Source organism: Gorilla gorilla, chromosome 12 (assembly GCF_029281585.2).
Source record: "Gorilla gorilla gorilla isolate KB3781 chromosome 12, NHGRI_mGorGor1-v2.1_pri, whole genome shotgun sequence".
NCBI lineage: Eukaryota > Metazoa > Chordata > Mammalia > Primates > Hominidae > Gorilla > Gorilla gorilla.
This window is the reverse complement of record NC_073236.2, coordinates 32872984-32894174: the sequence shown is the minus strand read 5'-3', so window position 1 is coordinate 32894174 and position 21191 is coordinate 32872984. Positions and strand designations below refer to the sequence as shown.

Below are 21191 nucleotides of genomic sequence, written 5' to 3'. Positions count from 1 at the left end.
CCTGCTGGCGAGAAGCAGTGAGAATGCTGTGCATATATCTACCCTAGGGTAGATCAGAAAAGGTCTGATGAAAGTGGAGATACTGGAACTGGGTTTTCAAGGATGGATATGATGGAAACATGGAGAAGTAGGAGAGAGACAAGTGGAATCACAGAACAAAGACACTTGTGTGGGAGATCAGGAGACATGAATGGGAAATGGCATAGCTTGGCTGGAGTGTCATGAACATGAAGCATCTGGATTGTGGGGGCTTTGACTGCCAGGCTAAGGAAGTCAGGCTCTAGATTATTATTATTTTTTTTTTTTTTTTTGAGAAAGAGTCTCACTGTTCCCCAGGCTGGAGTACAGTGGCATGATAAAAGTTCACTGCCTCTTGGGTTCAAGCAATTCTCCTGCCTCAGACTCCTGAGTAGCTGGGACTACAGGCATGCACCACCATGCCCAGCTAATTTTTTGTATTTTTAATAGAGATGGGGTTTCTGCCATGTTGGCCAGGCTGGTCTCAAACTCCTGGCCTCAAGTTATCTGCCCGCTTCGGCCTCCCAAAGTGCTGGGATTACAGGGATGAGCCACTGTGCCCAGCCTGGGCTCTAGATTTTAATGCTGGGGCCATGAGGGGCTCTGAAAGAGACTGAGCTGTGAAAGGCAGGATTAGAATGGTGTTTAAGAAGGCTAACTGGGTGGGGTGTGGTGGCTTATGCCTATAATCACAGCACTTTGGGAGATGGAGGTGAGAGGATCCCTTGAGCCTAGGAGTTCGAGTCTAGCCTGGGCAACAAAATGAGGACTCTGTCTCTATGAAATTTTTTAAAAATTTAGCTGGGTATGGTGGTGCACACCTGTGGTCCCAGCTACATGGGAGGCTGAGGTGGGAGGATCCTTGAGCCCAGGAGGTTGAGGCTGCAGTGAGCAATAATGGCACCACTGCACTTCAGCCTGATCGACAGAGCAGGACCCTGTCTCAAAAAGAAAAAAAAAAAAAGAAGAAGGCTAAGAAGGCTAACTGGAGAGCAGAACATGTCATGGGAAGAAGAAATGGGTACAGGAAACCAGTTAGGCCACAGCAAGAGGGGACCAGCACTGGAAGTTGGATAGAGCCACGTGATTCGGGCAAGAATGGAGAAGTCAGCACGAAACAAAATATATAGTGAGGGCAGGGCAGGGCAACTCATTGGATGGGGCCTAGTGGTTTTTTTTTTTTTTAAGTTAGAAATGTTTATTAACCTAACATTTATTTTTAGTCATTTTTTTGCTATGCAATATTTTATACACACAAAGGAACATAGGTAATGTATATGTAAGTTAGGAAGTGTAATAGTCAAATGAGCACCGTCGAACTTAGCATTCACTACCTGTGGGCCTGACCTCATCTGCTGCCCTACACTGAATTTGTTATTGATCATTCTCTTGCTTTTTTCTCATAATTTTACCATATATGTTTGTATCCCTAAAACATATGGAGGGAGATATCACCTCCTGTGGATGACACCTGGGAGGTATTTCAGAGGTACTAGATTAACCTTCTTCTCTCTGTTCCAGCCCTGCCCCGAAGAGCAGCTGCTGCCTGACAGTGACTTGAGGGCAGGCCCCATAGTAACACATTCTGTGGCAGGAGGTTCTGTCAGATGATGGTGACTTACAGATTAGAGACTTTTTAAGGTGTGACGGAGAAGCTGAAGATTTATACTTCAGAGAATAGCTTACTTTCTCCTGGCGTAGGGGAGGACACTCTCCCAGTCACATGGCTCTGTAATATTCACTCCAAAACGTGGTGGCTTAAAAACATTTATTTTGCTCACAAATCTTCAGTCTGGGCAAGGATAGCTTGTTGCTATTCCACTTAGTATTGAATAGGGTGGCTTGAAGGCTGAAGTTGGAGTCCTCTGAAGGCTCACTCACTCATATGTCTGGTGACTGGGCTGGGAAGACACAAAGAGTTGGGGGCTGGAACAGCTGGGGCTCCTTGGCACTCTCTATGTGCTGTCTCCATATTGTCTCTCCCTCATAGTAGCTTTGAGGGCCAAATGTCTTACATGGTGGCTAATGAATACGAGTTCATATGTCCCAAGAGAAGGAGATCCAAATGGAAGCTGTATTACCTTTGATATCCTAACCTCAGAGATCATATAGCCATACTTTATTGGTAGAGGAGTTACAAAGTTCCACTCACGTCCAAAGGGAGGGAACATAGACCCCATTTCTTGATGCCAAACTTACACACACAATTTTAGTAGGTTCTCAGGAGGAATCTGCGGTAATACTATGTGTAGACAATGTTTTTCACATGGTAAGAATGGATCCATTTATAAAATTTCTAGTAAAAATTTATTATTAATGGAATAAATTTTGGGAAGAGAAATATGACTCCTGAAGAGATAAAAATAATTTCTCACTATTTTTTATCATTATTATTGTGAGGGTTTGAACTTTTAGCTTCTTCAGAAGTAAAAAGGGAATCTTTTTATCTGTGCTTGCAGATTTTATGTATATACTTTATTATGTATATATGTTTTTCTTATGTATAGATTCATTACATATAGGCAAACAATGATAGATTAATCATTTCATTATAGTTGTAGTCTTATCAAAATAACAAATAGCAAATATTATTACTATCACAAAAATATTGGTATATAGAAGTTGTATTTAAAAATATTGAGCTCCCCAACTGTATTCTGTCAATCCATTTATTCATCAAACATAACTCGAATATGTTATGTAGCAGACATTTTGCACTATCTCTCAGGACCCTTCCATACTTAAAAACTTTATGTTTACCTGTTCTGCCTGAGCAAGATGAGAGATTTAAAATAGGAATAGTAGAACTTAATCTCACTGAAGCTTTTCCTCCCACCTTTCAAGCAAAAGCCTTTCTGAAGGTAGAAAACAATAAGAGATAACCTTTAACTGCCCTTTTGAAAATTTATCAGTCTTAAATACTAATATTAATCATTGGAAAGTCTGATTTGCATATATTCTGTAAATCTAAGTGTTGACTAAAATGAGCCATACCTGTTCATCTCAATCATGAGTTTCCTTTAGCTTCACGTTTCTTTTTGTTTGTTTGTTTGTTTTTTCGATTTGCGACAGAGTCTCACTCTGTCGCCTAGGCTAGAGTGCAGTGGCATGATGTCAGCTGACTGCAACCTCTGCTGCCAAGGTTCAAGTGATTATCCTGCCTCAGCCTCCTGAGTAGCTGGGATTACAGGTGCCTGCCACCGCACCCAGCTAGTTTTTGTAGTTTTAGTAGAGACAGAGTTTCACTATGTTGGCCAGGCTGGTCTTGAACTCCTGACCTAGAGATCCACCTGCCTTGGCCTCCCAAAGTGCTGGGATCACAGGCGTGAGCCACCATGCCCGGCCAGCTTCACGTTTTTAAAAATCAAAGTAAGAAGTAATTTGTTTAAAAAATATGTTGTTATTTCAGTGCTCTTTCCCCATGGTACTTTGAGGAATTAAAATGTATTTAAGTGTCAATTCGATTCCTAGAATTGCCCTAGACCTGCTGTGTATACAGTATTCTACTTAATGTAAGACCTCATGGATTGTGTGATACCCTACTATTTTCTATATTAATAAGATGATTTTTAAATGCTACCAATTATAAATGCTACCATATAAAAATTATGAATTATAAATACCGCTCCAATATCAGATATGCTAAAATGTGACCTAATCTTTAAATCATCCTGCAAAATAGCAATAATTGTATCATTTTACTTAATTAAAATATTTTTGTTAAATACTAGTAATATAATTATAACATCTGGCTGGGTGCATGGCTCACACCTGTCATTCCAGAACTTTGGAAGACTGAGGTGGGAAGTTCCCATGATGCTAGGAGTTTGAGACCAGCCTGGGCAACAAGGTGACATTCCTACTCTACAAAAAAAATTTAAAAATTAGCTGATCATGCTGGTGCACTCCTGTGGTCCCAGCTATTCAGGAGGCTGGGGCAAGAGGTTTGCTTGAGCCTACAAGTGCCAGGCTGCAGTGAGGTATAAATACACCATTGCACTCCAGCCTGGGCAACAGAGCAAGACCCTGTCTCAACAAACAAAAGTCTAACAGTTATTGAGTTGTTGCTTGTTCTGGAAACAGTTCTAAATGCTTTGCATAGATTTTCATTTAAGCGTCACAATGGTGTCCTGTGAGCTAGCTGCTGTGGTCATCTTTATTAATGAGGAAATTCAGGCACAGAAAGGCTAAGCAATAGCTGGTACGTGACCGAGTTCAAAGTAGAACTCAAGCCCTAGTTGAGCTGAATCCAAATACCAAGCTCATTCTATCCAAATAGGCTGCTGTTTCATTAAGGTAAGGAGCAGTAAGAGCTAATAAATATTGTGCTTTCTTCAAAAGAAAATTATTTGTTTTGAAGGCAGTGGAATAACATGCCATTCAATGTTTACAATTACATGAACCATTGTCGGTTTTGAGATATTGCACTACATTTCCTGAAAACCCCTCTCGCTCTCCTAGGACTGTTCTACATTTGGCCTGTGCCCATGGCCGTGTGGAAGTGGTCACTCTCTTGCTGCACAGAAGATGCCAGATCGACATCTGTGACAGACTAAACAGGACACCTTTAATGAAGGTATATAGTAGCCAACTCTTTCAGCATGAAATGGATTTGATTTAAATACATAGAATTAAAATGAATTTGTCTCATTTAAATATAGCTAGTTGGTGAAACCTGTGGAATATGTATTTTGAATTCTTAGAATTTATAGCCTAGTTTTTTATCTAACACTAATAGGCTGTACACGGCCAGGAAGAGGCTTGTGCCATTATTCTCCTGAAATGTGGCGCCAATCCAAACATTAAGGATATCTACGGCAACACTGCTCTCCATTATGCCATGTATAATGAAGGGACTTCACTGGCAGAAAGACTGCTTTCCCACCATGCAAATATTGAAGCACTAAACAAGGTACAGATCAATCAACTTTCTTTTCAAAATGTTTGTTTTAATATTGACATAAGTAAGAGTCAATTTTTCATATTTGGAACTCAAGTATTCCTGAATGAAAATGTTTTGAAATAACTTAATTGTCTAAAATTTTACTTTAAATATTGATACTTTTAAAGAAGCATTAGAGGGCACAGCTATTTTAGTGCACTTATGGGAAGTATTTGTGAATTTGTTAAGGTAAAACTTCTTCTTTTCAAGTATTTGTTTCCTACCCCAGGTGTATTTTTTTTCTAATTAGTGTAAAAACATCACAGGAAAAAAATTACCCTGGAAATAGGCTTTATCCTAAAACTCAAAACTAAAGCAACTTACAATAAATGGAAGTCTTGCTGCTGCTGACGGTTTTCTAACAAAATGGATGTATCTTTCATGAGCAAGGTTTAGCAGGGAAAAATAGAAAGGGAAAAGGAGAGCAATCAAAAACATGCAGGTCACTTGGAAATTAGGTAATGAGGGAAAATGCCAAGAAGAGGTTTTGTTTTTTAGTTTGTCGTTTTTCCAGTTTATGTATTGAGACAAAGCGCTCTTCAGCTTTGGGGTAATCATTTTTGGTTTGGTAAAAAGAGTGACTGAAACTTGCCTAAAGATTAATTTTTAGAGGACTCTGAGGAAACCAGATTGGCAGTGAATATACGGTGATGAAGTGAGAAACACTTCAGCAAAGGGTGGAACAAATTAGTAACTGACTTATTACCCATCCCGGCAAAAACTGCCACTTAGATAAGAGTCTAAACTCTCCTTTCAAATCTAGAATATCTTGATGGGAAGGTGGGAGATAAGCAGCTTATAAATAGCAAAATCAACTGGGATTTTGAGTTTACTTGTCCCTGATATACCCACACCCAGGAAAATTAACTGGAATTTTAATACATAACTCTATCTCATACTCCTCTCTGGCCACATCCCAAGCTGATAAAGGATATTGGCCATGTGGGTGAGAGATGAAACTGAAGTGATTGTCTGCTGCAGTAATTCTCAGCTAGAATTGTGCATTACAATGACCTGGGGAAATTTTGTTAAAAGTCTACAAGTGTAGGCTTTCCCCTGAGGATTTTGATGTAATAGATCTAATAAGTTCTGAACATGTATGGTTAAAAATATTTTCTTGAAGCCATGCACTGTGGCATGTTCCCGTAGTCCCAGCTACTCAGGAGGCTGAGGTGGGAGGATTGCTTGAGCCTAGGAGTTTAAGTCCAGCCTGAGGCGGGCAGATCACGAGCTCAGGAGATGGAGACCATCCTGGCTAACACGGTGAAACCCCGTCTCTACTAAAAATACATAGTAAGACTCTTGTCTCTTACCACAACAAAAGCAACAACAACAACAACAACAACAACAAAAACCTCAGTGTTCGAATACACTCCTGATTAAGAAGCACAGAATAGATAAGTGCAGGATATAAATTCCTGTATGTCAAAGACATAAGAAATCTCTAAAAGAGTTGGCATTTGATAGGTGCTACTTTCTTCAAAGTTCTCTTTTCCAATAACATTAAACTGACTTATCTGTCTTTCTCTACGTTTGTGACTGGGAAGTGAAAGGGAATATCATTGGCAATATCGCTCAGCTTACAGAATAACACTTTTTGCTTCCCACCATGAATCACTCACTGCCATTCAGACAGTCTTTAGCAATTTACTTGTGGGTAATCTTTCAATAAGTAGAGACTGACCCTTTCACAATTTCATGTTCCTTTGTCACCTTTCAAGTGATTATGTGTCAGCAAATGTTCATTACAAGTGAGATTTTCTCAATTAGATCAGTAGCAAATATTGAACCTTTTTTTTTCAGTTGCAGTTGTATTAGGGACAATCTCAGTATGCCTATTAAGTTTATAGAGCTTTGGCATTATCAGGATGTCAGTTTTAAACACTGAAATCCTTGAAGTCAGTGAGAATACAATAGGAATTCTTTTAATAATTTAGTTTCAGCATTCCTATGAACTAATTGTCCATTTGGTGAACAATCTGGGAAAATTATATGCACATAGATTGCAAATGAATAAATGTTGGGAAAATTCTTGAGGTGGATATTATGAGTGTTAACAGCAATTTTTATTATGTATATATCAGGGCCTGAGTTTTTTTATTAAACATATGATACTAGACAAAGAAAAAGTTCCACATGCAAATACTTGGTTTATACACAATCATTTAGCAACACATTCATAGCAAATATAAAAACACAAGAGCTATAGTCTAAATGTGGCATATAGATTTGTTCTTTGCCTCTTTGAATTGAGTCGACATGTAAACTTTAGTGGACTCATGCAGAAGTCTGGACCTCAGGCTTAAGAAACAAATCTGGTGTCCCTGAACCACATCACTGCTTGGTCTGCTGCGCAGAGGTTGCCCTGTGTAGGAGGCACATATTCTCCAGTTTGCTACTGTGCCCACCTGAGTACTTCACTTACTTAGGTAACTTCCTTCATCCTTATAAGTATTTGAGTTTACAACTCCTTTTTTATAGTATATTTTCATAAAGATTTCAAGGTTTTCAAGACAGCATATATTGGTTCATAATATATAGTCTATAGTTTATATAAATCCCTCAATTATAGAGTTGAATTTTAGAATTCAGAAGTTTTTTTAACTCTTTTTTTATATCTATACCACAAAGAGTCATCTGCTCATAAGAATGCCTAGAAGCCCTTTTAGGTTATTCCTGCTGAGAAGTGGATAGATTATGAATATTGCAGACATTATATCTTTCTTCTCAGCAATGTCCCTTACAAATGCAAGTGACGGCCGGGTGCAATGGCTCACACCTGTAATCCCAGCACTTTGGGAGGCTGAGGCAGGCAGATCACGAGGTCAGGAGATGGAGACCATCCTGGCTAACACGGTGAACCCTAACTCTACTAAAAATACAAAAAGTTAGCCAGGTGTGGTGGCAGGTGCCTGTAGTTCCAGCTACTTGGGAGGCTGAGGCAGGAGAATGGCATGAACTCGGGAGGTGGGGCTTGCAGTGAGCAGAGATCATGCCACTGCACTGCAGCCTGGGCGACAGTGTGAGACCCCATTTCCAAAAAAAAAAAAAAAAGAAAAAAGTGCAAGTGACTTATTGGCTCTTATTATGCTAGAAACAAGCCCTATACATCAGTATTAGAACTTTTTTTGATAAGCCATTGTATTTTTATTTCTGATTTATATTTTGCCTAAAGTAAAAAAATAATGTTAAATAGCAATTTAAATGGAAATCAATACAAATAGATTTAAAAAGTAAAGTTGCATTAACGTCCCAGGATTATCATTATAATTGAGAATAGAATTTCTTACTGAGCTTTGCTTTCTAATATTTATTTTCAAAAAGTTTTAACCGGTCTCTCTTACACAGAACATACTGAGCTTTCTAATAGTTAAGATAAAAATCTATCCTCTTGCATTAGGAGAAATCCCATGGAGTATTTAATAATAAGGAAAATAAGTGCATTTGAAGCCAATCTCTCTTAATTCAGAGCTCATTTCCTTAGTGGCCCCTTTGGATCAGGAGTGCCTGACATTGGCATCCTGAGACCACTGATAGACATAAATCAAGCAAGTTTGTGCCACCCAGAGGAAACCTCCACTTGTATTGGGAAGCTCTGGCAACTGTATCCCTGAAACTCTAGTTCCTAAAATGTTAATGTTTGCCACAAAAAGTATTGTCAAACTGAGATTAGGCAAAGTTCAAGGGATTTCTAGATTGCTGGCCATGTAACATAGTTTTTAATACTTCTCAAATGCAGATGATCATGGAATCTTTTTGTTGGGGTACAGTTCTTTCGGTAAAACAACTACTCTTTGAAATATAGTTTAAGAAACACTTCTCTAGAGGTAATAATTTAGATCATTAATTTATTTTAAAAACTTAAAGCATTCGCTACTATGTCTTAGGTTTTAGGGTTATAGAGAAAAAAGATACAGCCCTTGGCCTCGAGAATCTCTTGGTTTCAGTGGGAAACAATGAAATAATTACAATGGACTGTGCTAAATGCTGTGATGGAAGCAAGGATTTTGGGGACTGGTAAATAAAGTGAGTTTTGGAGATGACTGAAGTTAATGTGGGGAGGCAGAGGAGGGGTGTTTCAAGGCAGTGTGTGGGAAAGCACAGAGGAGTGAAAGGGACGGGACTGCTTTGCATTTACTTTCTCTCTATATTGCATGTTTAAGTTCATAGCATCTTGTAGAAGATTTTTAGTTCAGTGGAGAAATATGTAATTTTGTGAATTATAAATTGTTTTTGCTTTCTTACAGGAGGGAAACACTCCACTTTTGTTTGCTATAAATTCCAGGAGACAGCATATGGTGGAATTTTTATTGAAGAACCAGGCAAATATACATGCCGTTGACAATTTCAAAAGGTGCAGTAGTTTTTGTTTTTTGTTTTCTTTTTTCCTAAAAACCTGAGTGTTCTAGAGCGGTAACAGTCACTCAAGTCAGAAATGTTAATAAGATTAAACTTATAATTATTGGCATATAGTAAAAAGTAACACGAATAATCAGGTAGAAAAGAAGTTATTTGGACTAAGCAACACAAAAAACAGTATATAGTAGGATTCATCTTCTCTTATAGACTGTTGTTTGCAATTTGATGTTTTTGGTCCTGTAATCTTATATTAGCTAAAGGGGTTTGTATTTTATTAATTTTATGAAGTGTAGACTTTAACTTTCAGTTTACAACTACTACTATTACCATTATTATTATTATTATTATTATTATTATAGTTGTTGCTGTTGTTGTTGATGCTGTTGTTATCAGCCTGCAGATAGCTCTCACTTATTTGATCCCTAGCTGACTTTGAATTACAATATAATTCAAAGCAATGGGAAAGCAATGGGAAAATCTTCACCTAAATCTTTGCCCACTTTAGATAAGTGACCTCAGCACAGTTTCTTGGCCATCAAAGGACTATAAATTAGCAATTTGTATTACGTCATGTCGCAATGGGACACGAAGCTTGCTTGTTGTCCCTGTCTTTTAGCCTTGGTGGTAATTTAAGAAGATGAACACTTGAGCACCCAAGATGCTTATACACATAAGCTAGTACATGTAAATGGTTATTATGTCTGTCCTGACAGGCAAAATATGAAATTGGTAAAGTGTATCCAATTTGCTAATTAAATATCTTCACCAAAGTTCTTGAGTGCTGTTATTTCTTTATTATTTTAGAACAGCCCTCATACTTGCAGTACAGCATAACTTGTCAAGTATCGTCACCCTCCTGCTTCAACAAAATATACGTATCTCTTCTCAAGACATGTTTGGCCAAACTGCCGAGGATTATGCTTTTTGTTCTGATTTGAGAAGGTATGTGCTTATATTAAAAGACCGGTTAATACTAAATTAAGGTTTAAAATAATTGTAACTATTGCATCTTATACATTAGGTGACAGTTCATAGTTTGGTTGAGGTAGCTTGGAATGGCAACAAGTTAGTCCACTTTTTAGCCAGAAATCACACAGAAAGCTAGACTAGTTAGAAGTAGCAATGAGTGCAAGATTCTTTCTGGACTTTTAAAGACCTTTATCCCTAGGAATCTCAGTGTTGTTCATTTTATTCCAAGTATAACTCATATGTGAGATAGAAATAATGTCCATCTTTTACTTTTTCTTTCTTTCTTCCTTTTTTTTTTTTTTTTTTTTGAGACAAGATCTCACTATGTTGCTCATGTTCCTGAGCTCAAGTGATTCTCCTGCCTCGGCCTCGCAAACTGCTAGCCACCATGCCTGGCCTGACTTTTCTAATTAGTTATTGGGTCTTGAAATGTCCACTTTAGCAGAAAATCTTGTATTATCCCCTAGGGCTACCTCCTATGCCTTCCTCCTTTGAATTTTTCAAAAAGCTAAGGGGTTCCCTAAGCCCAAGGAAGACAATCTTGCTTTACAAGTCAGAAGAAGAGGGGAAAAGGCCATTCTAGTCATTCTGTTGTTTCCATTGATTCACTTGCTGTATTGCTGCCATTGTAACTGGTCCTGCAATCTGGTAATGATTGACTTTTGCCACCAGGATGCCCTTACTGATTCTTCATGGTGACTCATACACAGAGTCCACAGCTACAGTGTATTGTTTTGCTTTGTTTTGTTTTTTTCAAGATGGAGTCTTGCTCAGTCGCCCAGGCTGGAGTGCAGTGGCACAATCTTGGCTCACTGCAAGCTCCCCCTCCTGGGTTCACGCTATTCTCCTGCCTCAGCCTCCCGAGTAACTGGGACTACAGGCGCCTGCCACCATCCCTGGCTAATTTTTTTTGTATTTTTAGTGGTGATGGGGTTTCACCATGTTAGCCAGGATGGTCTCGATCTCCTGACCTTGTGATCCACCCGCCTCGGCCTCCTAAAGTGCTGTGATTACAGGCGTGAGCCACCGCGCCCGGCCCACAGCTACAGTGTTTTTTAGTTCATGTACATAGGCTCAGCCATTGTTCCCAGCACCCTGCTCTGGCAGCGAGGCCTCCTGGCTCTACCCACACACATAGTGAGTAAATTGACCTTCCCCCAACACTAAAAATCTTATTTGTAGCCCACCTTTTGGCTAAGCTTAGCCTATACCTTCATGGTATGTTATCCTTTGAGACCAGTGTCCATTTTTTCTCTAGCAAATATTAGTTGGGATTGTACTCAACAGCTAGGGATGTTCAAATAATGTTGCAGGAAGAGAACAGAGGTCTCTTTGCCTTTTGTTATCACATCTGTACCTTGAGGCTTTTTTCTGACCTGTGTACATTATCCTTCAGTAGAGTAATGGGGACCAACTTGGAGTTGGCCCCTCAAGTAATGTGTTTCCATAATAATGAAAATCTCTTATATTTATGTGAGATTATATTACATATAGATTATGTAATCTATATATTATATAATTATTATATAATGTATATAATTATATTATTTTTATATTTATGTTATTTTAAATTTTCATTTATAGTTTATAGTTTATATTTTTATTTTTATATTATTATAAATATATATAGTTATATAGTTATAGATTATATAATCTATATATATTATATAGTTATAGATTATATAATCTATATATATTATATAATTATATATTATATAATCTCTTATAATGAAAATCATTATAAAAGTATTCATGTAAGGTGATCTGTGAAATGAGAACAGAGCTGAGTAGCACACGGGATGTTACATGCAAATATGTTGTTAGTACATGACTTGGAAATGAGGAAACATCAACTTGCATCTGGAACTGAAAAACAATACAAGCACGGCTTTGTCTTGTACGTCAGTTGGAGAGGACCAAGAAGATGCAGCCTCTAACACAGACCTGCTGGCTCTGAGTTTGAGGAGGTAGAGAAGGAATGGTAGTTGTCCCAGCCAGGTTTTGACACCTATTAGTTTTCTGCCCTTGGTGTGATTGATGAGTTCAGTAATAGGGGAAAATTAGAGTATATGTTTTAATGAGATAATAATATATTTGTATATAAATTTAGTTACAAGTTATGAACTAGCTAAAATGCTCTGAACTACAAGCCACAATAAATAGAACTAATAACCAAAATTAGCACTTAATAACATTCTCTGAAAACTGTGACATTCAAATATTAGAAACTATGGAAAAACACTCATCAGGTTTTATTTGAGATTCCAAAATGGTTTCAGCAATGCAGTTCAAGAATAAATTTTTCCATTGCTTTACTATTTCTCTGAGCATTTAAACATGTTTTCTCATTGCATCCTCCTAATGACCTAGTGAAGTCAAGTAGTAAAACCTTTATTTTTTAGAAGAAGCCATGGAGGCTAAGAGAAGCAACTGGTCTGAAAACAAAATACCTATTGGTTACAGAGCGAGGACTTACTGTGAATGCAGGACAGTTTCCAGGCTGTTAAGCTAACTAGAATTAATTTACTGAGCTATGCTTTTCTCAGTTTATGAGTACTTCCTGTTTTTCTTGTTTAATTAGAAGCTTAATAAGCTTATAGAGCTTAAAATTTTAAAGTGTATTGGACATTAGATTTCTGATATTAGCTCTGATATTGTGTGAAATGCTTTAAGAATTTAATCTGTTTGGCAAATATTTTTCATATCACTATTAAAATACTAATTTTATTACATTTATTATGCATAGCATCCGACAACAAATTTTGGAACATAAAAATAAGATGCTTAAAAATCATCTTCGAAATGACAATCAAGGTAAGACTTCTGATAGTAAATTTCTCATTTCCCTTGGTGATCTTACTGATTTTAAAAAAGCAAAATTACAGGCCAGGCATGGTGGCTCACACCTGTAATCCCAGCACTTTGGGAGGCCGAGGCGGGTGGATCACCTGAGGTCAGGATTTTGAGACCAGCCTGGCTAACATGGTGAAACCCCATGTCTACTAAAAATACAAAAATTAGCTGAGCATCATGGCGGGCGCCTGTAATCCCAGCTACTCGGGAGGCTGAGGCAGGAGAATCACTTGAACCCGGGAAGTGGAGGTTGCAGTGAGCTGAGATTGCACCACTGCACTCCAGCCTGGATGGAAGAGCAAGACTCTATCTCCAAAGAAAACAAAAAAAGTGAGATTACATATTTTTAATCATAAAAGAGCAGTTTAAAATATATATGTTTATATATAAATTAATTTTTTAAATTTAATTTCTTTAGTTTAGAATTCAGAGTTATTTAGGAATTTGTAGCTAATTCTCAATCTCAAACAGTATTGTCTGAAAAAATTCATTTACCTACTTATAATCCTTGAAATTCTACATATTTTTGTATTATTATAAATAAGAAATTAGATTAAGTTAATATGTTGCAATTTCCTCTATAATTACATTGTTACGAATTGGACTTGTTATGCAAATGGATCTTCTATTTAATTTTTATAGTAAATGGTTTACATTTAGTAAATAAATATTAATTCCAGTTGATTCTTGAATATTGTGGGGGTTAGGGACTGTGATCCCTGTGGAGTTGAAAATCTGAGTATAACTTTGACTCCTTCCAACCGTAACTACTAATAACCTACCATTGACTGGAAACTTTACTGATAACATGAACAGTCAGTGAACACGTATTTGTATGTGTTGCATTATTATATACTATGCTTTTAGAATAAAGGAAGCTAGACAAATGAAGCTGTTATAAAGAAAATCATAGAAAAGAAAAAAATATACTTACTATTCATAAACATAAGCGAATCCTCCCCAAAGTCTTCATCTTTATCATCTTCAGGTTGATTAGGCTGAGGAGGAAGAAAATGGTTGGTTTTGCTGTCTCTGGGTTGCAGAAGCAGAAGAAAAATCTGCATATAAGTGGACCCCTGCAGTTCAAACTCTTGTTGTTCAAGGGTCAACTGCATTACACAGGAATTTGTGTCACTAAGAACGTAACTGTCTTTAGAACTAGGAATTCAACAATCCCTTTCTGATACCATAAACAAATGGCAATAAGAACCATAAAACTGAGCTAATGTGCACCCATACAAATAGGAGATTATTTCTGAAGATACCTACTGAATGCAGAAGACAGAAAGGTAATTCCTTTCCAAGAAGCAGAAGTTATGTTACATATTCTTATACAAACAAGGTCTATTTTTAATTTATTCACCATAAGTTGGAACCTCATGAGATATATTCACTTCTTAGAACAAGCTGTGTTTTTTTATGTGCTGGATAATTATCATAATAATAGTAATTTTATTGGAACAAGATAATCTGTTACCAGGCTGGGCGTGGTGGCTCATGTGTAATCCCAGCACATGGGAGGCCAAGGAAGGCAGATCACTTGAGGTCAGGAGTTTGAGACCAGCCTGACCAACATGGTGAAACCCTATCTCTACTAAAAGTACAAAAATTAGCCAGGCATGGGGGTGGGCACCTGTATTCCCAACTACTCTGGAGGCTGAGGCAGAAGAATTGCTTGAACCCAGGAGGTGGAGATTGCAGTGAGCTGGAATGCACCACTGCACTCCAGCCTGGGTGACAGAGCAAGATTCCATCTCAAAAAAAAACATACTCTGTTAAGATTAGGCAAGAGATAATCATAATAAATGTTCCAATAGCCAAACTCTAGGCTCCAAAAATTATAATAAAATTATAAAAATGGTTCACAATAGCAAAAATGTAACACCTAATGCATTGTACAATCTGAACTGTATAAAGACACCGTTAATTTAGTACATAATTGTCAAACCACTTCTATAAGTTAGGTTTGGCAAATTGCAGGAGACAAAGATGGAATTGACATAGTTTTTGTCTTTAAGGTGCTCATAATAGAATATAGATAACTATTTAATTTTTGTGTTTTTTCAACAGAGTTTTTAAGAAAAATATTGTAATTCATTCAAATACTTGTCCACTTAAATAATAACTATCATGTATCTGTTACAGAGTAAGCATTTTTCCAATGTTACAAAATACATTTAAAAAATACAGTTGGGAGATTGTTATTACCACTGTTATTTATTTTATTTACTACCTGAAATAGTGCTTACTGTGTGTCCAATGTCATCTGGGAGCTTATAGTTATTATTTATTACATATGTATCACGTTCAGTATGTGCCAGGCAGGTTTACGTTTGTGGCGATGAATGCAGTCTTCTAAAATGTGGGTAGGATTTAGGGTAAGCGTGCAGAGTGAGTGGAACTTTGCCAGGTAAGGAGGCAGAGGGATGATGCTTGGCAGAAAGAGTATCTAACAAGCTTGCATGTTTGACAGAAGCAGCAGCCATGAAGAATGAAAGTTTTAAAACACAAGGAACAAGTTCAAAAGGTAGGACACCTGAGTGAACTTTGTAGAGTTGATGAGCAGTTCAAATTTACTAGTGCAAAAAAAAATATATGGAGTGCTTGGTGATGAGGTGAAAATAGCTTATAGTTATTATTTATTATACTTAGTATGTGTCAGTGAAGGCAAGCTTAGGAAAGACTTTGTTGTTGTTTTACCTGTGTCTAGAAACAAGTTCAATAAAAGACTTCTAATAGTATAGAAATGAGTAGATCTTATCCTGTAGGCCAGGGGAAACTTCTGAGGTAGAATGCTTTTGGCTGCAAATACTGGAAGACCTAACAGTGGCCAAAACCATAAGAGCCAGACTTGTTTTTGTTGTCCAGTGATATTGTTGGATTCCACTTGTTCCTCTTTCAGCTATGCTGTTGGCAGTGTCTTGTTCATGTCTCCCTTCATGGTTGGCTACTTAGCAACAGCTCCAAACACCATGTTCTCACAAGACAGTATCTAAAGGCTGGAAGGGCTGCTTTTCTTCACATGTGTCTTTTAAATTGGGAGAAAATTCAGAAGCATGCAGGGGACTTTTTGTAAATTTTTTTTTTCCTTCAGGGGATGTAGTCTCACTCTATCACCAGTCTGGAGTCCAGTGGCATGATCTCAGATCACTGCAGCCTTCACCTCCCAGGTTCAAGCAATTCTCCTGCCTCAGCCTCCTGAGGAGCTGGGACAACAGGCACATGCGACCACGCCCAGGTAATTTTTGTAATTTTTGTATTTTTAGTAGAGACAGGGTTTTACCATGTTGGCCAGGATGGTCTCAGTCTCTTGACCTCGTGATCCGCCTGCCTCGGCCTCCCAAAGTGCTGGGATTACAGAGATGAGCCACCGTGCTCAGCCCTTTCTGTAATATTTTATTAGCTGGGTCACACCACATGCTCATTCCTAAACCAGGCACTGGGAAAGCAAATGTAGTTATATGATTAGCTTAGAATAATCACTTATGTTTTGAAGATGAGGAGGGGTATTGGGATAATAAATATCCACATAGATTTGTGATTCTCCAGCAAGAAACAACAAGGAACTGCTCTTGGGTAGGGAGCCAACAGTGTTTGCTCTAGAAATTCATTGGAAAATTGTAAGCAGGGGACGCATTAGATTCAATTTGAGATTTAGGGCATTCTGTTCAGGGTATAAAGCTGGGATTGGCAAGCTTTCTCTGTAAAGGGCCAAATAGGAAATATTTTAGGCCATGTGGTCTCTCTCTCTCTCTTTTTCAAGAACAATTTAAGCAGCTGAAGGCCATGTGGTCTCTGTCATAGCTACTCAACCCTGCCATTGTAGTGTGAAAGCCATCATAGGTAGCATGTCAGTGAATAGGCATGACTGTACTCTCATAAAACTTCATTGAGAAAAAACATATGGTAGGCAGGATTTGGCCTGTGGTCTGCAGTGTACTGACCCATTTTGTAGAGGATAGATGGAGGATAGATGTCACCTGGGAGCGTATAGTTATTATTTACTGTGTATTTAGTATGTTCATTAGATGCCATTCACTTTTAAATTTGCGGTGATGAGTGCAAGCTTCTAAAAAAATGGGTAGGATTTAGGGTAAGCATGCAGAGTAAGTGAAACTTTGCCAGGTAAGGAGGCAGAGGGATGATGTTTTCCAGAAGGAATATCTAACAAGTTTGCATGTTTGACAGAAACAGCAGCTATGAAGCCTGCAAATTTGAAAAAAAGAAAAGAACGTGCAAAAGGTAAGACACTTGAGTATCTCTACTCTTAACCATGCAAAGAGACTGGGAGACAAGGGAAGCTTCAGCCGTAGTTAATAGTATAGTTTCCTTGTCACAAATCCATGGAGTACATCAGTCTATTACAAGGTTTTCACCCATCCATGATAAAATAAAATGATGGAGCTCCAGTTTATTCATTTGGAAATATTGGTGTTGCTGGGGACGGTGGCTCCTGCCTGTAATGAGTCAGTGTTGGAGGCTGAGATAGAAGCATCCCTTGAGGCTTGGAGGTCCAGCAGCCTGGGCAACATCGCCAGACCCCGTGACTATTTTTTCAAAAACTGTAACTGGGTGTGGTGTTCTGCACCTGTAATTCCAGCTACCTGGGAGGCCGAAGCAGGAGAATTACTTCAGCCTAGAACTTTGAGCCTGCAGTTAGCTGTGATAGCAACATTATACTGTAGCCTGGGTGGCAGAGTGAGACCCCATCTCTCAGAAAATTCAAGTCAAATAAGATAAGACACAATAAAATAAAATGTTGGTGTTTTTCTTGGAATTATGCTTTTCTTTTTTTTATTTTTTTAAATTTTTTATTATACTTTAAGTTTTAGGGTACATGTGCACAATGTGCAGATTAGTTACATATGTATATATGTGCCATGCTGGTGCGCTGCACCCACTAACTCGTCATCTAGCATTAGGTATATCTCCCAATGCTATCCCTCCCCCCTCCCCCCACCCCACCACAGTCCCCAGAGTGTGATATTCCCCTTCCTGTGTCCATGTGATCTTATTGTTCAATTCCCACCCATGAGTGAGAATATGCGGTGTTTGGTTTTTTGTTCTTGCGATAGTTTACTGAGAATGATGATTTCCAATTTCATCCATGTCCCTACAAAGGACATGAACTCATCATTTTTTATGGCTGCATAGTATTCCATGGTGTATATGTGCCACATTTTCTTAATCCAGTCTATCATTGTTGGACATTTAGGTTGGTTCCAAGTCTTTGCTATTGTGAATAAGGCCGCAATAAACATACGTGTGCATGTGTCTTTATAGCAGCATGATTTATAGTCCTTTGGGTATATACCCAGTAATGGGATGGCTGGGTCAAATGGTATTTCCAGTTCTAGATCCCTGAGGAATCGCCACACTGACTTCCACAATGGTTGAACTAGTTTACAGTCCCACCAACAGTGTAAAAGTGTTCCTATTTCTCCACATCCTCTCCAGCACCTGTTGTTTCCTGACTTTTTAATGATTGCCATTCTAACTGGTGTGAGGAATTATGCTTTTCTAATTTGTTTTGCTTTTTTAAAAAATTTAAGAAATGACAATAATAGTTGGTTTACGTAAGGCTTTCAGAAACTGGCTTCTGCCCAAATCTCCATCTGCAGCCCTTTCTCTTTCTGCCCCTTTTTCTGGCATTACTGAGCTGCTGGTGATGCTCCTGTCACCATCCTTCTCATGTAAACAAAAACATACGCTCTGGGAGGCTTCTCTCCCTCTCTTGCCGCTGCCTGGCATGTGCTATCTTTCCTGCCCTCTGCCTCTTTTAATCTGGTGAATCTCACTGTCTAAGTCTCAGCTCAGGCATGATCTCTAGAAAAGCCATCCCTGACAACTTTTATTCTCATTCTTTAAACACCTGTGCCTACCACTTAGCAGGAACTCAATAAATATTTAGTAAAACAAAGACTGTCTACACAAAGATGATTGCTACAGTCTAGCAACAAAGGGGATAGACATGCAAAGACCTGATGTGCAGCTCAGATGGTGAAGTGACACTAGAAAAATTCAAAAAGTACTAAGGGAGCCCCAAGAAAGGAGACACCTGTGTACGTGGAGAAGATAGCCAGATTCAGGGAGGACTTCACATAGAATTTTGAGCCTTTTTTCCTTTTTTTTTTTTTTTCTGTTTTTGGAAACAAGTTTTTACTCTGACACCCAGGGTGGAGTGCAATTGCGTGATCGAGACTCACTGCAAACTGAAACTCCTGGGCTTAAGGGATCCTCTTGCCTCAACCTCTTAAGTACCTGGGACTATAGGCACAGACCACTATGCCTGGCAAATTTTCTATAGAGTCAGGGTTTCACTATGGTCTCTGGGCTGGTCTTAAACTCCTGGCTTCAAGCAGTTATCCCACCTGGGCCTTCCAAAGTGCTGGGATTACAGGTGTGAGCTACGTGCCCAGCCTACATTCTGAGTCTTAAAACACAAAAATAAATTCCTCAGAATTGTAGAGGAAAATATTTCAGATGTAAAAAACAGGGTGTACACTATAAAGGTATAACAGTAACAAAAATTTTGCAAATTATTAGTAAATAACATGCTTAGCATGTTGTTAAAAAGATACTATTATGAAGCAGAGAATAGTAAAGTGTTACTTTATATGTTTTTACTGTATTTTTAAATTTTGTTTTGTTTCCAGTAGTTTTTTTTTATATTGGGTGGAATAATTTTTGGGTGACCCTGAGACTTTTGCATGGCTTGAACCTGCTGATATCTAGTGTCTCCCCAAGTGGTTTGTTAAAGTTTTAGATAATTAGAAATGTTTCTTAAAAATGTAAATATTCCAATAAACATTAAGCTTCATTTAAACTCTCAATTTATAAAAGAAAAGTGTGTGTTGTTCTGTATCAATTTTTATAAAGATTATAGTCTTTAAGTCATTCATTTTAACTAAACATATGGATTTGTCAGCAGAACACAACCTAAAAGTGGCTTCAGAGGAAAAGCAAGAAAGGCTCGAAAGAAGTGAAAATAAACAGCCACAGGTATGTAACAATTTAAATTTCTGGTTTAATGTTGGTTTGTTTTTCTTTAATAACATAGCATAGTCCAAATGAAGTGACCTTTTAGACTATCCTTTTAGAATCCAACAGAGCATAATTTCATGTTGAATTTTAAAATATTTTAGCCTGTTATAAAATGTAAAATATTCTTATAGTCTATAGTAACTCATAGCTATCTGTACCCTTGGAATTGGGGCCAGAAATTTCCAGAACTCTCTTTGCTCTTTTATTTTTATAATCTTCTTCATGATAAAGAAGGTAACATCAAAAATTGAGTTGTATTGCTAAGCAAGAGAAATGATGAGCAAGTGAACGGTGATGGCCACTGAGTTCACCTCATGTGAAAGGAGTCATCATTCCCAGTGCTTCAAACTGCAATTTTATGTTGCCAGTCACCAGTGCTGAGGTTAAAGACTTCTTCTGTTTTTTGGTTTCTGGTTGCCTTCAGTGTCTATGTTCAGGGAGAAGATGGGGTCATAAAAGCAATCCAACTGCCTATTGAGAGAATTATGCTTTCCAGAATGGGACTTTGGTGTCAGGGTGCAAACAATAACTTTCTTGTTTTAACATAAGTAGAAAATGCTATTAAAATTTGTAAAGCACTGTCACTAGTGGAGCTTAGAATATATCAGACCTGGATATAAGCAGATAACCTATCTAGATAACACTAGCATATTACAGTATAGCATTTGAAGTAGAATCTAAAAGTTTTCTTCCCTTTCTGATTGGTATTCATTTTGGCTTCTAATAATTTAGCATTTGCCTACTCTTTAATTAATCCTAGAAATATGAATTCACTGTAGGGGTTCACTATTTAGGGTATGCTGAGGTAAAAATCTTTTCAAGAGAGAAAGTCTTTAGATACTACATATCATCTGTGAACCTATTTCTGTCAGATTTAATTGATAATGAATTAAGTTTACTCCAAAGAAACAGTGAGAGTTAAGCTTCCTGGTTCACGTTTTTCCCCTATATTAAGCCAAGGGAAATTATTTTTACTTCTTAGTTATAATCCAGCAACTTAGGAGTA

General features: G+C 37.8%; 1 protein-coding gene across 2 annotated transcripts in view; it reads left to right on the top strand.

The window, feature by feature from the left end:
* The window catches only part of LOC115933254 (ankyrin repeat domain-containing protein 18A), a 145086-nt gene that overhangs the window by 92212 nt on the left and 31683 nt on the right, over positions 1 to 21191 (top strand). For both annotated transcript variants that reach the window (XM_055378618.2, XM_055378612.2), the window contains exons 2-10: positions 4480 to 4594; positions 4757 to 4930; positions 9208 to 9314; positions 10124 to 10261; positions 13035 to 13102; positions 15615 to 15668; positions 16236 to 16379; positions 17330 to 17383; positions 20070 to 20143. In XM_055378618.2, the coding sequence (XP_055234593.2) occupies positions 4480 to 4594; positions 4757 to 4930; positions 9208 to 9314; positions 10124 to 10261; positions 13035 to 13102; positions 15615 to 15668; positions 16236 to 16379; positions 17330 to 17383; positions 20070 to 20143 (928 nt within the window). The remainder of the gene's footprint in view (positions 1 to 4479; positions 4595 to 4756; positions 4931 to 9207; positions 9315 to 10123; positions 10262 to 13034; positions 13103 to 15614; positions 15669 to 16235; positions 16380 to 17329; positions 17384 to 20069; positions 20144 to 21191) is intronic.